Source organism: Aquarana catesbeiana, linkage group LG13 (genome assembly GCF_042186555.1).
Source record: "Aquarana catesbeiana isolate 2022-GZ linkage group LG13, ASM4218655v1, whole genome shotgun sequence".
NCBI classification, from domain to species: Eukaryota; Metazoa; Chordata; class Amphibia; order Anura; family Ranidae; genus Aquarana; species Aquarana catesbeiana.
The window spans coordinates 183,325,368-183,345,291 of NC_133336.1; the positions used below are offsets into that span (position 1 = coordinate 183,325,368).

At 42.2% G+C, this 19,924-nt stretch overlaps 1 protein-coding gene across 3 annotated transcripts in view; it reads right to left on the reverse strand.

Moving 5' to 3' along the window:
- ADAMTSL4 (ADAMTS like 4) overlaps positions 1 to 19,924 on the reverse strand; it is a 307,238-nt gene that overhangs the window by 165,691 nt on the left and 121,623 nt on the right. For all 3 annotated transcript variants that reach the window (XM_073610837.1, XM_073610838.1, XM_073610836.1), the window contains 2 exons: positions 13,713 to 14,464; positions 6,097 to 7,300 (listed from right to left, as the gene is read on the reverse strand). In XM_073610837.1, the coding sequence (XP_073466938.1) occupies positions 6,097 to 7,300; positions 13,713 to 14,464 (1,956 nt within the window). The remainder of the gene's footprint in view (positions 1 to 6,096; positions 7,301 to 13,712; positions 14,465 to 19,924) is intronic.

A 19,924-nucleotide genomic window follows, 5' to 3' on the forward strand; every position in this document is an offset into this window, starting at 1 on the left:
TTGAGCACTGTGGGGACAAAACAGAGAGCTAATGACTGACAGTCACCAGCTCTCTGCTCAGTGAAGACTGAGAACTGAGCAATTAGTGGTCTTTGATCGCTCAGTTCTCAGTCTTAGAAATGGTGGATGCATCAGACTCATGCTGCATCCACCTATTGAGTATAAATGTTTATTTGTTTACAAACCCATACGTCTCTTTTATTAAGAAGGTTCTCCACAAAAATTTGGAGTATGCCTGTGGCAATTCAGTCAAAACATTTGTGAGGTCAGATACTGATGTTGTACTATAAGACCTGACCTGCAATTGACATGCCAATATATCCCAAAGGCGTTCAGTAGGGTTGGGGTCAGGGCTCTGTGAAGGCCATTTAAGTTCCTACAGGGATCACTGGATCAGTTAGTTAAAGTATAACTGAAGGCAAAATTTTTTTTTAGTTGTAGATAAAGTGGAGAGGAATTCAAGGGATTAGGTTTTTATTGCAGTCTGTGTCCCTGTTAGGGAGATTTACCCTCTATATTTGTCTGTTTACCGCTATCAGAGAAAGTGAAAGAAATCCCAAATTTTGAGTGATCGTTAGAACGAGAACAGAGGGGAAATCTTCCAATAGGTATCATTAGGTCTGATGACCTTGGTGAGTACCAGGGATTTCCTTCACTTTGGAAGGATTTACCTTGCTTCCTGTTGTACAGAGAAATCTCCCCAATGGGACACAGATAGAAAAAAAAACCTGAGAGGGGTTACAACCTTCCCTTACTCTATCCAAAATTAGAAAAAAAAGTTCTACCTTCAGTTCCACTTTAACGAAGACTAAAAAAGAGATTGGAGGTTTCTTGTTGTTGTAAGGGAGTGAAGGGTCTGGGGAACAGAGGTGCTAAGTGCCACAGAAAGGTTCTTTGGGGCAACATCCAGGGCATCACCAAACCCACCATCCAACTTTGGCCTGCAGAGGGGGTGGCAAGTGCATCTCTGGACTCATCTATGAGGAGCCCTGCAGAGTGATCAAGGTTTTCCTCAATAACTTTCTTTGCAATGCCCTCACCTATGAGCATGCTAAAAGGAAGACCACCATGGATGTGGTGTATGCTCTCAAACAACTGGGACGCAGTCAACCTTAAATATTTTTTGTAGGTACAATTACATACTGGCATTCTACTGCCAAAGCCAGTTCAGTATACTTAGGTCCCTGATAGACTGATTTTGGTGGAATATAAGAAAGTTTAAATGACATACAGTATAATACAGTATACAGTATACATAATTCATTCTGATAAATTGATTTTGCCAAATTTCCATATTTCAGCTAGAGCGAACACAAGTTCAAAAGTATATGGGCATTTTTTAATTCTATTTTTTACAGTTATTTTTTTCTTATGGGTTGCTTCTATTTTCCTACTGCTGTATTGAAAAAGACAGTAAGTGTTTGTGGGTTTTTTACTGTCTGCGTTAGAAATGGAAATATGGGATGGGTTTTATTGGCTTACCAGTGTTAGTATTGTTATAAAGACAGTTGCCAAAATAGATACTATTTATTATTGTGCAATGAAGCATTTTTTCGAACTATATTTAAACTTATTTCAGACCAGAACATATTGGGATCCAGCCTGAGAGAGTCATGCCCTCTTCTGGACACCAGGTCCCTCTTTCTTATTGTGCATATAAGCTGACCGTGGATGTTCTCCAACAACCTTGGCATCTCTTCCATCGCTTTCCATGTCTTCTATACCAGCTGATTTTATAGAGATATTATAAACTGCGGGAGTGGCAGCAACAGGCAGATGTATTCCACTTTAGGTCCCCGTGAGAGACAGGCAAATGCAAACATGCCAAACATGAATTATAATTAGGTCTTGTTTGAACAAAATAGAGAACCGTTGATGGCTGATGAGCCTGCTCCACTATTCCCGTCTGTCACACTGAATGTAAAAATACTTTGCACAAATTCCACAAACTCTGTAATTATAGTTTAATGTGAGCCGTACTGGCAGGGTCTTGATAAGACTGGCCAAACTTGCTGAAGACTTAGTAAGCAGAAAGCATTAAAAACATGTCATGCCTTTTCAGGAGGGCAAGTCTGCTTTGCACGAGATAAGTGGGCTTGTATAGTAACAGTACAAAGAACGATGATGGGTTGCAAGTTGCTCTAGCCCACCACAATCAAACAGTAGAATTCTGTTAGACTTAAGCCTTGTACACACAATGAGATTATCGGACGTATGATCATCTGGGGGATTTTTTTTTTTGCATGCTAGTCCTCATATCAAAAATGAAGAGGTTACTAAACTTATGAAAATTTTTGTGCGACAGAATAAAAATTTGGAAATGATGTCATGTATTGTATTGTATTTGTACTGTATTTTCGGACGACAACTGTACCAATTAAACGAAAATTGTACGATCCAACATCATTCAAGAAAAATGTTCTTGTATGTCCTTTCCTAATTTTGGATGAACGGGAGTTGGGCTTGGCCCCTCCAGTGAAGGGGACTCTTAAGGCGTCAGCATACCAAGACATTTTGGACAGTTTTATGCTCAAAACTTTGTGGGATCGGTTCGGCCTGCACAGAGTCCCGGCCTCTCAAAGGCTATGTACTAATGGTCAGATTACCATATGGTCGCTTCAAAAGCTGTATTTTTCGTACAATTTTCTGATCATGTGTACGGGTCTGTAGGCTTTAGGGTTTAGTGTTCAGGATAGTCTTCGGAGATAGATTAGGGGTTAAGTTTAAGGCCTCTTGCACACAGCAGTAAAAAGTGTTGAGCTTTTTACTGATCTGAAATGAGATGCATTGTCATCTATGGGACATTCCACACAAGTAAAGATCAGTAATACAGCGTTGAGTACAGAACAGTAAAACAAAAATAGGGAACTTTTTATTTGACTGCAGTAATTTACTCGTCTATAAGGCCCCTTGCATACTGGCATCATAATTTACTGATGTTTACTTAGGAACTTGTGGACAGTCCTTGAGTAAAAAACAGTGTGTAAAGACCTGAGTAATGTTGAGTATAGGCGTGTAAAGGTGCGTCAGCATACCAAGACATTTTGGACAATTTTATGCTCCCAACTTTGTGGGAACAGTTTGGGGATGGCCCCTTCCTGTTCCAACATGACTGCGCACCAGTGCACAAAGCAAGGTCCATAAAGATATGTATGAGCAATTTTTGGGTGGAGGAACCTAACTGGCCTGCCTTCTACCCAATAGAACACCTTTGGGATGAATTAGTGGAGACTGCAATCCAGGCCTTCTCGTCCAACATAAGTGCCTGACCTCACAAATGCGCTTCTGGAAGAATGGTCAAGCATTCCCATAGACACACTCCTAAACCTTCCCAGAAGAGTTGAAGCTGTTATAACGGCAAAGGGTGGGCCAATTCAACAGACCAAGACTGGGATGCCATTAAGGTTCATATACGTGTAAAGGCAGGCGTCCCAATACTTTTGGTAATATAGTGTACGTGAACCCAGCCTAACATGTCTTATCCCTCCCCCAGCCTGTGACTAGACAGTGAAATATGAATCAGCACACCAATGGGCTCAACACTTTGCTCTCTCTTCCTATCAGCATACTCCTTGTACTGCAGCACAACTGATTGCCTTCTTGTACTACTTCTCCTTCACCTAGTCTAAGCTCTGTTCTAGGAATTACCAGAAGCGTATAACAATTCCAATTTAGGTACTTAGCCTGCTTGCATTTAAAAAATACATTAATGATGTTTTAATGAATACAGATCTGCATTTAAACAGAATGAAGCTCTCTCAAACACAACTATTTTAATTCTTATGCTGCTAGTACTAGTAAATAGATAGAAAGTATATTCTCCGGTTTCCTCCCACATTCCAAAGACATGCTAGTAGGTTAATTGGGTTCTGTCTAAATTGGCCCTAGTATTTGAATGTGAGTTAGGGACTTTAGATTGTAAGCTCCTTGAGGGTAGGGACCAATGTGAATGTACAATATATAATGTACAATGTATATGTAAGGCGCTGCGTAAATTGACGGTGCTTTATAAGTATCTTAAATAATAATAACAACATTATATTTGCTTATTTGAAACTTTTTTTTTTTTTTTTTTTACATTTCTTTAGTTTCTTTCTGGTTTCTAGCCTAGGCCAAAACGATGTCACAGATCCCAGAAGTCTTCACATGGAAGAGAGGGGCTTTCTCAGCTAGGCACACCCTCCTGTCTGCATGCCTGAACTAAGGGCACATGGATTCCAGGAAGTAAATGCCACTTGAATCATCTGCCTTTACTCAAGATGGACAAAGCTAGAAAGACTTGCAGACGTTTTTCAAAGTGCTTTCTCAAGAACATAAAGCATGGAGCGTGGATGAGTTTGCTTTGAATATTAAAAATTAATTAAATAGGGTTTTTTGTTTGCGGTGCTCAGATACAGTTGAGATCTCCTTTATTATGCATCTTTTATATTTGCCTGGAGTCCAGCTTTAAAACGGGGTGTTAAGATTAACTGTCAGGACTTTGACACTAAAAGGTATGAGGGATAAGAAGTGACATACTGACCCAAACAAATTTGGTCTGTGTCTCTAAATTGCAATGATTGAACTGGTTGGACTGCCAAGGAAGCAAAACTGGATGACTGTTATTGGACATGTCCTCTATTTCCTCAATGAAGGGCCATTTACTGGTTGCATGCAGGTCACTTCAAACTTCAGTGCGCTATTTTCTATAAAAGTGACCATTTGCATCAATTTAAGTTAATGTCCTTGCCTCCTGACATGTCATAAACATAAAGGAATGGCAAGGCCAATTTTCATCCAAAATCTAAATTAGGCAACAGCAGCTTTGGCAGATTTCATTGGTTAAAGCTTACTGAAGCACGTAATAGTCTCACAGGCATGGGCATAGCATTAGGGGTTGCAGGGGTTGCAATTGTGACCCCACCCCTAGCTCCAGGGGGCCTACAGCTCTACTCCCTGCTGTCATATTACATTTGATTACCTCCACAAAATCCCAGAGCTGGAGTCCAGCTCCAATCCACCTTGTGTCCCCCAGGGCCCAAGCCAAGTTCTATAATCCATTAATCAGCTTCCAGTTGTTTGCATCTCCCCAGTCCACACCCTTCCTCTGCTCTCATTGGCTGGGGTCATGTCATTACTGGTATGGGGGTGGGGACAAGGCCATGTCATTACTAGGATGGGGGAGGGAGGTTGAGGTCATGTCATTAATAGGATAGAGGGGGAGGAAGGGACAAGGTCATGTCCTTACTAGGATGGGGGAGGGAGGTGAGGTTATGCCATTAATAGTATAAAGGGGAGGAAGGGACAAGGTCATGTCCTTACTAGGATGGGGGAGGGAGGTGAGGTTATGCCATTAATAGTATAAAGGGGAGGAAGGGACAAGGTCATGTCCTTACTAGGATGGGGGAGGGAGGTGAGGTCATGCCATTAATAGTATAAAGGGGGAGGAAGGGACAAGGTCATGTCCTTACTAGGATGGGGGAGGGAGGTGAGGTCATGCCATTAATAGTATAAAGGGGGAGGAAGGGACAAGGTGATGTCCTTACTAGGATGGGGGAGGGAGGTGAGGTCATGCCATTAATAGAATAAAGGGGGAGGAAGGGACAAGGTCATGTCATTACTAGGATGGGGGGCAAGGTCATGTCATCGCTAGGATGGGGGAGAGGTCATGTCATCACTAGAATGGGGGAAGGGGGCATTGTTGTCATGTGATTACTAGGATGGTTTCTACAAAATATTTTGAATTACCCTCTCAATATGTACATAAATCTCTGAAATAACTCTTTAGCCACTTGGAGTATCTTGGCGCGTAATGGGAGTATCTTGGTGTGCAGTGGAAGGGGCAGGTGGTAGTGAGGGGCCCCCGGACAACTTTTGCATCGGGGCCCAGAAACTTCAAGCTACGCCTCTGCTCACAGGAACAGGTAATAGCAATCCCACTTGGAGAAAATGGAAGCAACGTCCTTTTTCACTCTGAGAAGAAGTTGAGTCACTTCAAACCAACTTTTTTTCTTAGAGCACCAGCATGATGGAGGGGAACTAGATAACTGGCAGCCACTCTAAACGCATGGCTCTAAAAAGGCCTGATGTGTAATCATATTGTGATTTATAGCATACCTCTTGGTTGCACGACTTGTACTGTTTCTTTTCACCCTCACAATGGAATTCCTCTGTTCCTGGATTATACAAGTTCCACTGAGGAAGTTCGGTGTTCTGATGCTGACTTGACCTTTGATCCTGCCCTCTGTCAAAAGTCATTGGCAGATTTCTTCCCAGCGAAGTCCAGGGATCTCCCTGAACTGGGTTATCTTTATACAGACTGTGATAGGCCCTACTACTATCTGTGTTATGTCTGTACGGACTTTGTCTCTGGCTGCGGGATCTTGGTTGGTGTGACATCTCTGCCTTTTGCTCATTTTCTGTTGCTTCATCACTGATGGAATCATTATTTTGTATTGTCTTTGTGACCTGTCTATTAGAATGTTCATAAATAAATCTCCTATCATGATGATTTCTCTCGCTTTCTGCTGGCTGCCTATTTTTTATTGAAACATCCACTCTATGACCTAATAGCTTGCTTTGCATCGGTCTCACTGTACCAGTTATCTTTGTGGATAAGATCTTCTTACTGTTCTCTTTTTTTACTTGGGTAGCGGAACTTTTCAATATACTTGTCCTGATAAGCTCATCTTCTTCAACATGCTTCAATGCTTGATTTACAGGTGACATTGGTGTTGAGGATATCTTATGGATCTGAGGTAGTTTTTTGGCAGCCAATACATTTTCATACATTGTTCTCCTGTTGTTAAGTTCCTCTGGATCTTCTACTCTAGCTTTTTCTGAAGTGTCTCTATGACCATCAAAGTCAACCCAGGAATCCCAAATAACAAACTGGGAATCTTGATTGCCATCTGTCCCTTTGATGGAGGATTTCAATTTTGGGGCTGCTTCTGCAGAATCAACATTCTTTCCAATGCTAAAATCATATTCTGGTGACTCTGTCCATGATGAGTAATCAGATTGCCTAAACCTTTTTGGCTTCTTTACTAACTGTAATCTCCTTTTAGAAGACGTCCCAATGATATCTGTGGCCTGACTGGGAGACTGATTATTGAGCATTCTCTGGCTTTCCATTGATGGTTTAGTTGGCCTAAGCTCTTTCCTGTTATCTTGTCTGGGACTTGCCGTCGTGCTAAAGGTCATAATTTTATGGTGTCTCTTGGACCTCTGTGATTCCTCCTTTTCAGTATGAAGTGGCAAAGCAAATGGTACCTTCCCATAACCATATTTTCCTGGTTTGATTGCATTTCTAACTCGAGATCTAAAAGTAAAAAGACAAACCAAAATCAGTTGATGAATTTCTTAAACTTCCCAAATTATTACTCAAGTAAACATTTAGAATGCTGCAAACGTTCCCCCTGATAACAATAATTAATATGCATAATTTAGGCCAGCTGCAATCCATGATTCATGATGAGGGGTATATTAATTGCAATGTTATCGTTTGGCTAAAAAAAATCCAAAATCCCCTTTCACCTCATCCGTAATTCTTGGCACAAGGCACAGAACGGCAAAGGAAAACAGATTCCAAGGAGCTACTGCCCATACAAGGCATTAAGAAAGTTGCAAGGACATTTAAACACTTAATTGCTTTTTCTGCAGAGATTAAGTATAAATTTCCAACAATTTCTTTTGCTTAAAATAAACATGATTGATATCCAAAAATCAGGATTGTTTTGGCTACTCTGTAAATCACATCTCCTGCATTAAAAAAATATTAAAAGGTGAAATTTCAAAAGACTAACACTTTATTGTAAATTGGTCCAAGTTTTCAAAGTAACTGTATTGGAATCAGACAAAATGTTCATTCCAAAAAACACCAATTTATATTACATGACAGCTTTACAATAGGTGTTCAGAAACAAAATAAAGCTATAAAACACATTTAAACATAGAATCTTATACAGGGACAAGTAGAAAGATTTACAGTATCTCACAAAATTGAGTACACTCCTCACATTTTTGTAAATATTTTATTATACCTTTTCATGTGACAACACTAAATAAATTACACTTTGCTAAAATGTAATGTAGTGAGTGTACAGCTTGTATAACAGTGTAAATTTGCTGTCCCCTCAAAATAACTCAACACACAGCCATTAATGTCTAAACTGCTGGCAACAAAAGTGAGTACACTCCTAAGTGAAAATGTGCAAATTGGGCCAAAAGTGTCAATATTTTGTGTGGGCAACATTATTTTCCAGCACTGCCTTAACCCTCTTGGGCATGGAGTTCACCAGAGCTTCACAGGTTACCACTGGAGTCCTCTTCCAGTACTCCATGACAACATCACTGAGCTGGTGGATGTTAGATTCCTTGCACTCCGCCACCTTCTGTTTGAGGATACCCCACAGATGCTCAATAGGGTTTAGGTCTGGAGACATGCTTGACCAGTCCATCACCTTTACCCTCAGCTTCTTTAGCAAGGCAGTGGTCGTCTTGGAGGTGTGTTTGTGGTCGTTATCATGTTGGAATACTGCCCTGCGGCCCAGTCTCCGAAGGGAGGGGATCATGCTCTGCTTCAGTATGTCACAGTACATGTTGGCAATCATGGTTCCCTCAATGAACTAAAGCTCCCGAGTGCAGGCAGCACTCAAGCAGCCCCAGACCATGACACTCCCACCACCATGCTTGACTGTAGGCAAGACACACTTGTCTTTGTGCTCATCACCTGGTTGCCGCCAAACACGCTTGACACCATCTGATCCAAATAAGTTTATCTTGGTGTCATCAGACCACAGGACATGGTTCCAGTAATCCATATTCTTAGTCTGCTTGTCTTCAGCAAACTGTTTTCTGGCTTTTTTGTGCATCATCTTTAGAGGAGGCTTCCTTCCGGGACGACAATTTGATGCAGTGTGTGGTGTATGGTCTGAGCACTGACAGGCTGACCCCCCACCCCTTCAACCTCTGCAGCAATGCTGGCAGCACTCGTACGTCTACTTCCCAAAGACAACCTCTGGATATGACACTGAGCACGTGCACTCAACTTCTTTGGTCGACCATAGTGAGACCAGTTCTGAGTGAAAGCTGTCCTGTTAAACCGCTGTATGGTTTTGGCACACATGCTGCAGCTCAGTTTCAGGGTCTTGGCAATCTTCTTATAGCCTAGGCCATCTTTATGTAAAGCAACAATTCTTTTTTTTCAGATCCTCAGAGTTCTTTGCCAGGAGCTGCCATGTTGAACTCCCAGTGAAGTGACCAGTATGAGAGAGTGAGAGGGATAACACCAAATTTAACACATCTGCTCCCCATTCATACCTGAGACCTTGTAACACTAACAAGTCACATAACACCGGGGGGGGGGGATGGCTAATTGGGCCCAATTCGGACATTTTCACTTAGGGGTGTACTCACTTTTGTTGCCAGCAGTGTAGACATTATGTCAGGTCACCTGAGTCCAGTTGACAGATGCACCCCGTTGGGGTCTGGAGTGCACCGCAAGGTAGTGGACCCTATGGCTGACTGCTGCAGATGGAGCTCTAAGTGATACAGGAGAGCAGGTACTCTGTAGAACCAACATGTGTGACACTGGGAGCTAGAGCATGAGATTTCCCAGGGCACGGAATCTAAGGGCCAGCAGGTGTTCACCAGAGGCCCCTAGTGGGGATGGATTTAGCTGCAGTCTGGCTCCAGGTTGCGACCCCTAGGGCCTCCTAGCTCACGCTTACGGTAGACTATATGGAGGTAGAGAGGAAGCAGCAGACTGCGACAACAAAGGATAGTCAGGAGATAGCCAAAAGTCAGGGCAACAAGCAGGTAAAGATAGTCAGGAGATAGACAAAGGTCGGGTTAACAAGCAGGTAAATATAGTCAAGAACAAGCCAAGATTGGTAACTGGAATCAGACGTACTGTAGCACACAGAGCAAGTAGCACACGGAAGCCAAAAACACAATATTGATCAGCAAGGCTGGTTTTGCAGTGCACAGGTTAATATAGAGTTCCCTGATAGGGGCTGGGGTAGAGACATGCTTTGAGGAGAGATAACTTAAAGTGATTGTAAAGGTTTGCATTTAAAAAAAAAAACATATCATACTTGCCTCCACTGTGCAGTTTGTTTTGCAAGGAGTGGCCCTAAACCTCATCTTCTGGGGTCCCTCGGTGGCTCTTGTGGGTCCTCCCCGCATCAGATAACCCCCTAGGAGAAGCTCTCTCTCGGGGGGTTACCTTGCGAGCATCCATAGATGCAAATGCTGGACTCGGCCCCGCCCCCTCCGGCGCTCGCGTCATTGGTTTTGATTGACAGCAGTGGGAGCCAATGGCTGCACTGCTATCAATCCATCCAATCAAGAGCCGAGAACCCCCAGGCAGAGGAAGGGCTCAGGTAAGTAAAACGGGGGGGGGGGGCTGGGGGGCCAGTCACTGCCAGGTGTTTTTTCACCTTAATGCATAGGATTACAACCCCTTTAAGCAGCCATGTGAGAGTGGCTGGCCTCTAAAGCTGAGCACCTTGAGAGGTAGGCTGACAGACAAACATTACTGCATACCCATGACACATTAATGGTTGTGCGTTGAGTTATTTTGAGGGGACAGCAAATTTACACTGTTATACAAGCTGTACACTCACTACTTTACATTGTAGCAAAGTGTCATTTCTTCAGTGTTGTCATATGAAATGATATATAAAAATATTTACAAAAACGTGAGGGGTGTACTCACTTTTGTGAGATACTGTAGGTGTTTAATGAAGAGACATATATAAATAAGAGCCTTCGTGTGCTGGTAAACCTGGAGAGCAGCAGAAGCCACAATTCGGCTTCTACCTCTCTGAGACGATGTACCTCATAGGGACCAGCAAAAGCAGAAGAAATGGGTGATGAAATCATTTATAAAGGGATGTGGCACTGATGTACCACTTAAAGACTGCTTCTTTAAGTGGTATTATGCATTTATGCTACCAATAGTACAAATGGTCTCAGTACCAGGAGCCTATAGCTAGTAGTTTTTGGAGTGGGGTTTCCAGAGAGACCCTGCTGAGTCCAAGGGGACTCAGCAGGGTCTCAGAATAGCGAAAGCTGTCTGGTGATAACTTGCACCTCCATGACTAGAGTATTAAAGATGAATATGTCTCATACTACTTGTCCACCAATCCACCACTTTATTAATACCTTAGTAACTCGTATGAGGCACTGTAATTTAATGACCATAGCAGCCTTTAAGTAACAAAATGTATACATAACATAATAACAGTCAGTGCAATATGAATGCAGCCCCAAGGTCCTTGGAGTCATTTCTACATACAGTAACTGAGTTCCTGTTTAAACACGTAAGGTGGGCCTCCAGCCATACAAAACTGACTTGAAGACAACTGCACCAATAACTGCAGATACTATCATGAACAACCTCCAGTTCATTGTCCCAGAACCATACAAAATAAGGGGAACCACAGCAAAGACGAGTCCTCTTTCAAGGAATTTGAATTCCACCAGCTGCTATCATTCTACAGACCAACCTGTACCAGTTCACAGCAGGACAATAGCCATAAAAATAAACTTAAGAGGGGAGGAAGGGTGGGAAGTTTTCCCAATACCAGCTATCTTCCAGCTGACAACTTTCCTGAGACCCTCCTCAGACATCTCTTGAAGCCCCTCCTGTGCTTGTTTGACCCATCAATCAGGTAAGTACCCCAACACCATATTTTCTTTTAATTTCAAAAATTCTCCTTCTATTCCAAACCCCCTTTTAACCCAGTCATGTAGGCCCTATGTCTATGACTCTCTTCTTTTACCCCAGGTCTAACTTTAATATGACAGCTGTATCCCAGGCTCACAGTGCTGCAAAATGCATGGGAAAAAGGTCCTGAGCAACATACCAACAATAGAATGTCTGATGTCAGTGCTATATCATTCACAAATGGCATGTCTTGACTGTTGTGTAGTTTGTATAATAAGGCTGCCAAGGTCTACTAGGTCTACGTTCACTTTAACTAGGGGCTAGGTGCACTATAAAGATGAATTCCAGACATGGTTAATTTTTACATAATTACACAGGTCCAGCTTGAACCAATGTAATCACTGTATGTATATATCATACCAGGCCAATGTCCCTGGAAGCTGGGACACGCTAAAGTAGACACTGCTACTTTAGTGATCTCCACTTGCTTCCGAGTCCTGTGCTCAGTGTCTGACCTGACTGTGAATACCAGAGCTCAGCCACTCAGCTCGGGCACCATTCAGAGAATGGTTTGCATTACATTTGTTTGCAAGGGGTTCTCTGATTACATGAGGTGGAGCGTGTGATGTCACCGCCAAATCGTCCAATCAGAGAATGTCTTGCATTAATTCAGAAAGTGCAAAGCACCTGGAAGCAAGCAAAGATTATTGAAGTAACTGTGTCCACTTCAGTGATTTCCAGCCTCCAGGGGCATTGGCCAGGTATGATATATACATAGTTCTATTGGTCCAAGCTGAACCAATGTAACTATGTAAAAACAGAACAGTGGGGTTCTTCTTAACATTTACCATCCTCAAAACACTTCACCCCAAAAGAAAGTCATTTTCACTTAATCCCTCCAACAGTAAAACTTTACTTAAAGTGGTATTAAACCCAAAAGCAAAAATGTATCATATTGCAGCTTACCATTCTCTAGATGTGATGGCCGCATTTATTTTATTTTTTAGGCTTTTATTTACGTTCCTAGTAAACTGACCAGTATGTCTGGTGTTTTTCAACAGAACAAGCTCTCCTACACATGTATCAGTTAAGAGTATTGAGACAAACCATTTACCACTAACATGGGCATTTAAAACCGTAACCTGAGTCTTTTAAGATGGCAGGTGTATAGAGGGCCTAGCTGCCTGATGTGACATCAGTTGCAATACTAACAATTTGGGTTGTGGTCTCTGTAAGAGGAAGAGTACTCAGGGACTCTCACCCATGAACGGTGAGGGGTTCCAGGGTGATCTGGTAAAGGGGGAAAACTGACTTGCAGATTTTTCAGGATTATTAAGTCCAGATATGAGACACAGAATTCAGAGGGTTGGAGAGATTTTTGGATGGGAAAGACCCTCCAAACCTGACTACGGGTATCTTGGTCCTGTATCGGTTAACCCGCCTACAAAAGAGGGCTGAAAAGGGCAGGAAGCTGTCAGCAGGTGTTTGTAGAGGTGTTGAGCGGAAGAGGACAGAGTTGTGGGAAGGTTGTGGACTGTCTGGCTATTGAGACGCTGCCTGTGCTCCTGTGGCCCTTTTCTAGAACCCAAAGCAGGAGGGACTTTCAACCCTGTTAAGGGGCAAGGTTTTGCTGGTGGCAAGCTGAAAGTTTGAGTTAAAGCAGGAGTGGATGGACTGTTTTTTTTTTTTGTTTTGCATACTGAAGTAAGCTGTTATCGATTATCCTTTGAAAAATAAAGACTCTTTGCTTTTACTAACTCGGCTGGCTGGTGATCTTGGACCTCCCAAGATATTACAATGTAAATAAGCTTATACGAGCTGTTTTTCCACTGTTCAGGAAGGTATATGGCCAATAGCTATACAAGGAAAGGCCACCACTTTGCCTTTGCAATTAAAGGAATATCTGGCCATGTAAAGTGGTGTTAACAATGAGGGGTCATTGCCCCATGAGAACTCTCTATTTAGTTATAGGAATTTGAAGCTCAGATGCCAGCAGAAGATTGCCAGCTGTATTTTAATGATAGTTTTTTTTTTGTTTTTTTTGCAAGAAGCAACCTACCTGCGTGAAAACCGAGACTCTTTAGTAGGGGTAAGAGGAGGCAAAGCTTGTCCTAGGTTGGTTTCCTCCCAACTTTCAGGTTTCAGAAGTGGAATAGAATCTGGAAAGAATGGCCATGGTGCAGAAGAATCATCACTTCTTGAAGCATTCCTTGCATTAAATTGTATAGGACTATCTTTGTGTGGTTTCCTATGGATGGAGATAGTTTCAGAAGCACGCAGAGCATCTTGTCTATGCGGGACATCCAATGGAGATGGCTGCCACAATGTGTCGGGGTTCCTTGGTACTCCACGTCCTCGGTTTGTTGTGGATCGATGATAGGGAGAGTATTCTCGTCTTGGATATAGTTGGGATCCATCAGGAACTGTTTCTTGTCTGGTGTTGCGGTTAAAAAGATTGTAGCGGGACGACGATGGGTTTCTTGGCATGTAAGGGTCTACATAGGCAGCTGCAATTTCTCCTTCTGTATGAAATGGGTAAGATGGCCTAGCTGGTCCCATAGAGAAAACATTAGATCTATCATCATGAAATGGAGGCTGAGGTTGGGGTTGAACAATATGAGGGTTTGGCTCTGATCTTGGCATCCAGGGAACTTGCTGATATGGAGTCAAACAAGTTCGACTTCTCTCAATAACTCCTAAGCCACAAGTTTGAGAGCACGAAGACCAAGGTCCCCAAAGGCCCCACACGCCAGCAATTTTATTCTCAACAACTTCATCCTCTAAGGCTTGTCTTGGCGTCCGATGAGGTAACTGTAAAGCACAAAGAGAAGCATATGATTAAAAAAATTATTATTTTATTCATCATTAAAAGCATATAAATATAAGTAGACCCCTAATTAAAAGCGAAAGCTGGTAGATGTCCAACTGCTTGTGTCCTACAGGAACGAATGTAAAGAACTAGCCACAATCAATGGCTAGATTGATCCAGAATTTAAACAAAATGGTAAATGAAAAATGGCAGCATTTCTAACCACAATCTATAACTTAAAGTAAAAAAAAAGGATCTTCATTTATAGGGGCATCTTACAAACCATATGATTTTGCCTACTGATCAGATTTAAACCTTTAGATTTCAAGCATCAGTTTTGTAAATGTAAATACATAATCATTTTAAACGTTAACTGCAGAATATATTTCACCCAAGGGAGCACAGGTTCTCTTAATTCTATGTCTAGCTGCTGCAAAACAAGTCTGCTCATTTCCACCACCTGGGAAACCAACAAAATAACTAATAGAAGAACTATTGTGATCTATTAGCGTTAGTGTACACTGGCATTTGTGTTTTAATGTTGACATAAGCAGGTCATTACACTCACCACAAACTCTTTAATGCCTCAAAAACATGGGCTCAATGAGACCTGTTTTTATGATTTAAAAAAAAAAGTGACAGTGTCTGTGCAAAAGTTTCTTCTCCAACCTACTGATACTTACCTTGTCGGCACTACACCGCAGCTCCTTTCTCCATCACAGCCAGCACAAATCCTCAGTATATCCTGATGTTGGACGCTAGGGGAGTGGTGACACCACAACCCTCGGTAATGTGACAATGCCAGGGTCTAGTAATTGGCTGCTAGATATGATTTTCTACATGGGAGGAAGTCACGTGTTCCCCCATACTTGAAAGCACCATGTATTGTTGTCAGCTGTTATGAAGTGCTGAAATGGCTAGAACTTTTGGAGTTTTGCAGTCTCACTGGATGGATAAATAAAACAGAAGGACCCAAATCCAAAATCTTTCTTGGAGAAATGCTGCACTAGAATAAATTGATGACCATGTTTTGGGGCCCATGATGTCTGCTAAAGCGAAAGGTTGGCCAATCTAAACTCTAATATTCCCCAACAACTAAAACAAGATGCTGATAGCTTTAGTTACATGAGCAGCAACTTCTCCAGGAAAGGTAAGTTCTTCCTCTCTTGTACTTTTTTTTGCCTTCTCCAGTAAGACTGTTAGGATACTGTAACTTTATGTTACCATTTGTGTAGAGATACTCTTTAATAATTTTTTAGTGATTACGAAACGTTTCAGGGCCAATGTCTTCTATCACAAGGGCAATCACCTCTGGAACACAAGTGATTTTGAATGCCTGGTCTACACTGTTTAACACGTCTCATCTTTGTTATGTGAGATGTCACCGTATGGAAAAAATAGCTGCGTAATGACTTCCAATGCAATCCAGATTTTCAAGGCTGGGAACTGCATTAAATAGACCCAAGAGCCAAACTGTACTACACTCCTCCTTCATAAACTTTAATGTTCTACCATTCACAATCTGCTGTCAACACGGCAATCTCTCTGAGACATCAGCATTCCCCAGACACATTTCAGCAAAATGATCCATCAAGTACGCTATATTTTACACGCTACCATGGACATCAAAAACCCGAATATCATTTCAAAACAGCCGTATCAATGTAACTGTTACACAAACAGTAATTTGCCAATCTCTCTGTTTTCAGTGCGATTGTTCCAGCTCTGTGGAGTACAAAGGGACGGTATAGAGATATTTGTACTGCATAGCGATGGAGGGTTTGTGTGAACGAGACACAATAGGACTGCACACAGAATAATACTCTTTCATGTTGCGTGTCCTATCAAGGCTGGGATCTGTCTCTCCTGGACAAAGGCCTGCAACGGAAGAGGAGTGAACTTTGCCAAGTCAGAAATAGCAGCAGCGTAACAATGACATGTGCTGTCACTGGGATTCCAATACTACTACCAACTGAGGTATTCCTGACATCAGAAATTCTACAATCCCCCGCTCTCTTCACACATCACATGCAACAATGAGAACCTGTCACTGGTAACCACTCAACCACATGTAATGCCTGACAGCTAAAGTAATGAAGAGGAACATGGCTAAGCACTATCTACATCTAAACTGACCCCAAACATCACCCAATAACATTTCAAGAAAACAAAAATCTATTCTATAAAATCAAAACCATCTTATTCCTAAAGACCTTGTGCACACAAATACTTGCAGGCAAAAAATTAGCTTAACATGAAAAAAACAGTGTTTTCCTGCATCTGGGGAGCCACAGGTGGGTTGTACAGGTGGCCATAGAAATGAATGGCTGTACACCCCTGAATCTGTGCAAATGCTAATGCAACTGTCCATGCGTGTATTTTCCAAACTGAAAAGTTCAGCATTTGGGAAAATAGGTTATACACATATGTGCTGGTAAACGCCGATGCACAGAAACATTGGGGTTTACACAAGCACAGGGGCATACAGCCATTCACTTATTTGGCCAGCTGTATGTCCCTCCTGTGGCTCCCCAGGTAAGGGAAAAAACTTTGTTTTTCACATATTTAGTGCCTACAAATGTCCATGTGTATATAGTCAAACACCAAAAGTGCAGTAACTCACAGCATCAATTCAGAACACTCTACAGAATCCAGACAAGTACAAGATGAATTTGAAATGGTGGCTATAGGTAGGAAACCTTGGTCCTTTAATGTTTTTGAGTGCCAGATCTCTGACAGTCAAACACACTTGCAAGAGTTTAAAAGATTATTAGAAGTTTGTAGCATTGCCTTCTCATCAACAAGTCATAACTAAGCAGGTCTGAACAAAGTAAAAAAAAGGTTCAGCTTCCATGATGCAACAGGAGATTCCTTGTTCTGCTCTATGTAAGTGTGTTGTCAATCAACACCATACAGTGGAGGGTATGAATAAGGACACCATTTTTTTTAGGATGTCAGGTTCTTGACTGCCTAGTAGCCTCTCTCCTATTACAGAAGAAAAGCTCTGGGAAACAGTTGTAAAAAAAATACCCAGGAAGGACTCTAGGTATTCTCTATCAACCGGTCAAATTACCAAATTAATTTCCATTTTTGCTATTTACACCCTTTGGATACTGTAGGGAATATTTATACAATGTTGAGTTGTTTTTTAGTCTACTGTGTCCCATTGGGGAAATTTCCATTCTTGCTCCATCCTTGGAGACACAACTGGAAAAGCAAATCTCATCAAAGTGAGACCAAATCCCCTTAGACAGGTGTCATCAGAACAGTTGTTCCTATTGTAAGTCTTTTCTGCACCTCTTGTTCCAATCACAACATTTTGAATCTCATGCTTGTGATAGAGTGTGTAATACCTGATCAAGCTACCTGTTTGTCTGCCCTGCTCTGCTAGATTGGATTACCTTGTTGATGACCTTGGATAGGATCTCGGCTATCCTCTGAACTCTACTTGCCTTTGACTTTGGATTTTGACCCTGACTATTCTAAACCTTGCCTGTCTGCCAACCGCAAGTATCCGTTTGCTTTGCTCAGTTTGTGCATGCCCTGGCGTGGTAGCCAGGCGCTATAGCATTGTGAATAAATCCTGAGGGCAACCGAGTACTGGTAGGCCTGCTTGCCTTATAGGATAGGGGGCTGCTATAGGTGAAGAACACAGAAGCCAGCTATAGTATCTGACCACCTGCGTTAGGAGTAAGCGTGACACTTCTCTAGTACAGCCTCCTCCTCTTCTGGGAATTTTCCTCGCATAGCCCCCTCCTGTTCTTAAAGTGTCTATTTACTGTTTGTGCTGGCCCAGCTTTTTTGCCCCTAAGTTTCATACATAGCCTTTTACAGGGAGCTAGGAGGAACACTATAGGCATAGGGTGTCATTTTTATGACAACTCTGAGTCTGCTGGGGCTTCTGGCGTCACAGCCAAGATGTGAGGGCTTTGGATGTCTTTACAAGTGTGGATTTTGCAGAAAAATAAAATATGTGAAGTGCACATATTAATTCTTTGGGGATATTGTTCATAAATGGTTGGCTAAAGGGTCTCTTAAGGCTGGGTTCACACCATTGCGAGTTGAATGCGGATTTCCCGTATCCAATTCGCAATTGCAGGAGATTTTGACCGGCTCTCTATGGAGCCGATTCACATATCTCCGCAGTGGGTCTGGTGTGATTTGCACAAAAACGCTGTGCGTCTTTTGGTCTGTTTCAGGTCCGAATTCAGCCCAAAATTTGGGCTGAAATGGGACCTGAAATGGTGAACCAAAATGTACCGCTGCTATGAGCCGCATGTGGCTCATATGAGATCCCAGCCTTAAAGAGACGCTATCACAAAACACATTTACAGAGTGACAGTGCCTTTTTAAAGACCCCCTCCCTTCCTTGGACTCTGATACTCACCTTGCCAGTGCTCCCTCTATGCTCCTGCCTCCGGTATAGCCAGCGCTAAAATCTCCAGTGTTGATTCGTTTCAGAAGCCAAGGAGTGGGGAAATGTCACTCCTTTGGACATGTGACAGTTCTCTAGCCTAGCTATTGGCTGCCAGTCCAAAACACATCAACAAAATGGTGGCCGTGTGCACACAAACACCAACTCCCTGTTGCATGAGTGTGAAAAGAATGGATAAAAGATGGCTTCAGGCTCCTGTTCTCCACATGTAGAGAACTTCTCAGATGCATTTTGACTTTTCGGGGGTTAACCGTAGAGGTCTCTACATTTAGGCACCAAAATGGGGATAGGCATCTGAGGAGTTCTCTACAGGCAGAGAACAGGAGCTGAAGCCATCTTTTATCCATTCTTTTCACACTCATGCAATAGGGAGTTGGTGTCTGTGTGCAAATGGCCAGCCATTTTGTGTCTACTGGAGACTGACAAGCCATTCCTGTCTGCCTTGCACCAGTCTATCCACATGCTGATCCAACTAATAACAGTTTGGGGGAATTTAAATTGTACTATTTTCTTTGTTGTAGTCCAAATCACTGTCACAGGGAAGAAGGTCACATGTAGAATTGACATAGGAGCACTGGAAAGATTAGATCAGAAGGGGCTTTACAAAAACTCTGTTACTTGCAATATGACAGTGTCTTTCTAAACATGGTTCTGAAAGTCTAAACAATTCAGTTATCACATACACATTTCTACATTATTTGGATCAGTTATATACAGGATTTCCCTGTTAACTAATTAATGATCATTGGTGTTTGTATTCATTTGGTCACACTTATCCCCAGCAAGAACTGACTGTTACATTTCCCTCCTGTCTTGTGTCCAAATGATAGCTTATGCTTAGGTCCACAGTGACTGAAGTATGGTAATGTGTTCCTTGATGGGATTCTTATGTCAGTGAGATAAGCGGTGAGCCTCCTCCATCCAGCCCATGGTGGTAGTTACACAGCTGCTCTAGGGATAGGATTACTTGTTATGCATCTGCAGTGAAGCATGGTTTCCTCATAAAGAACTGAAATGAAAGCAGATA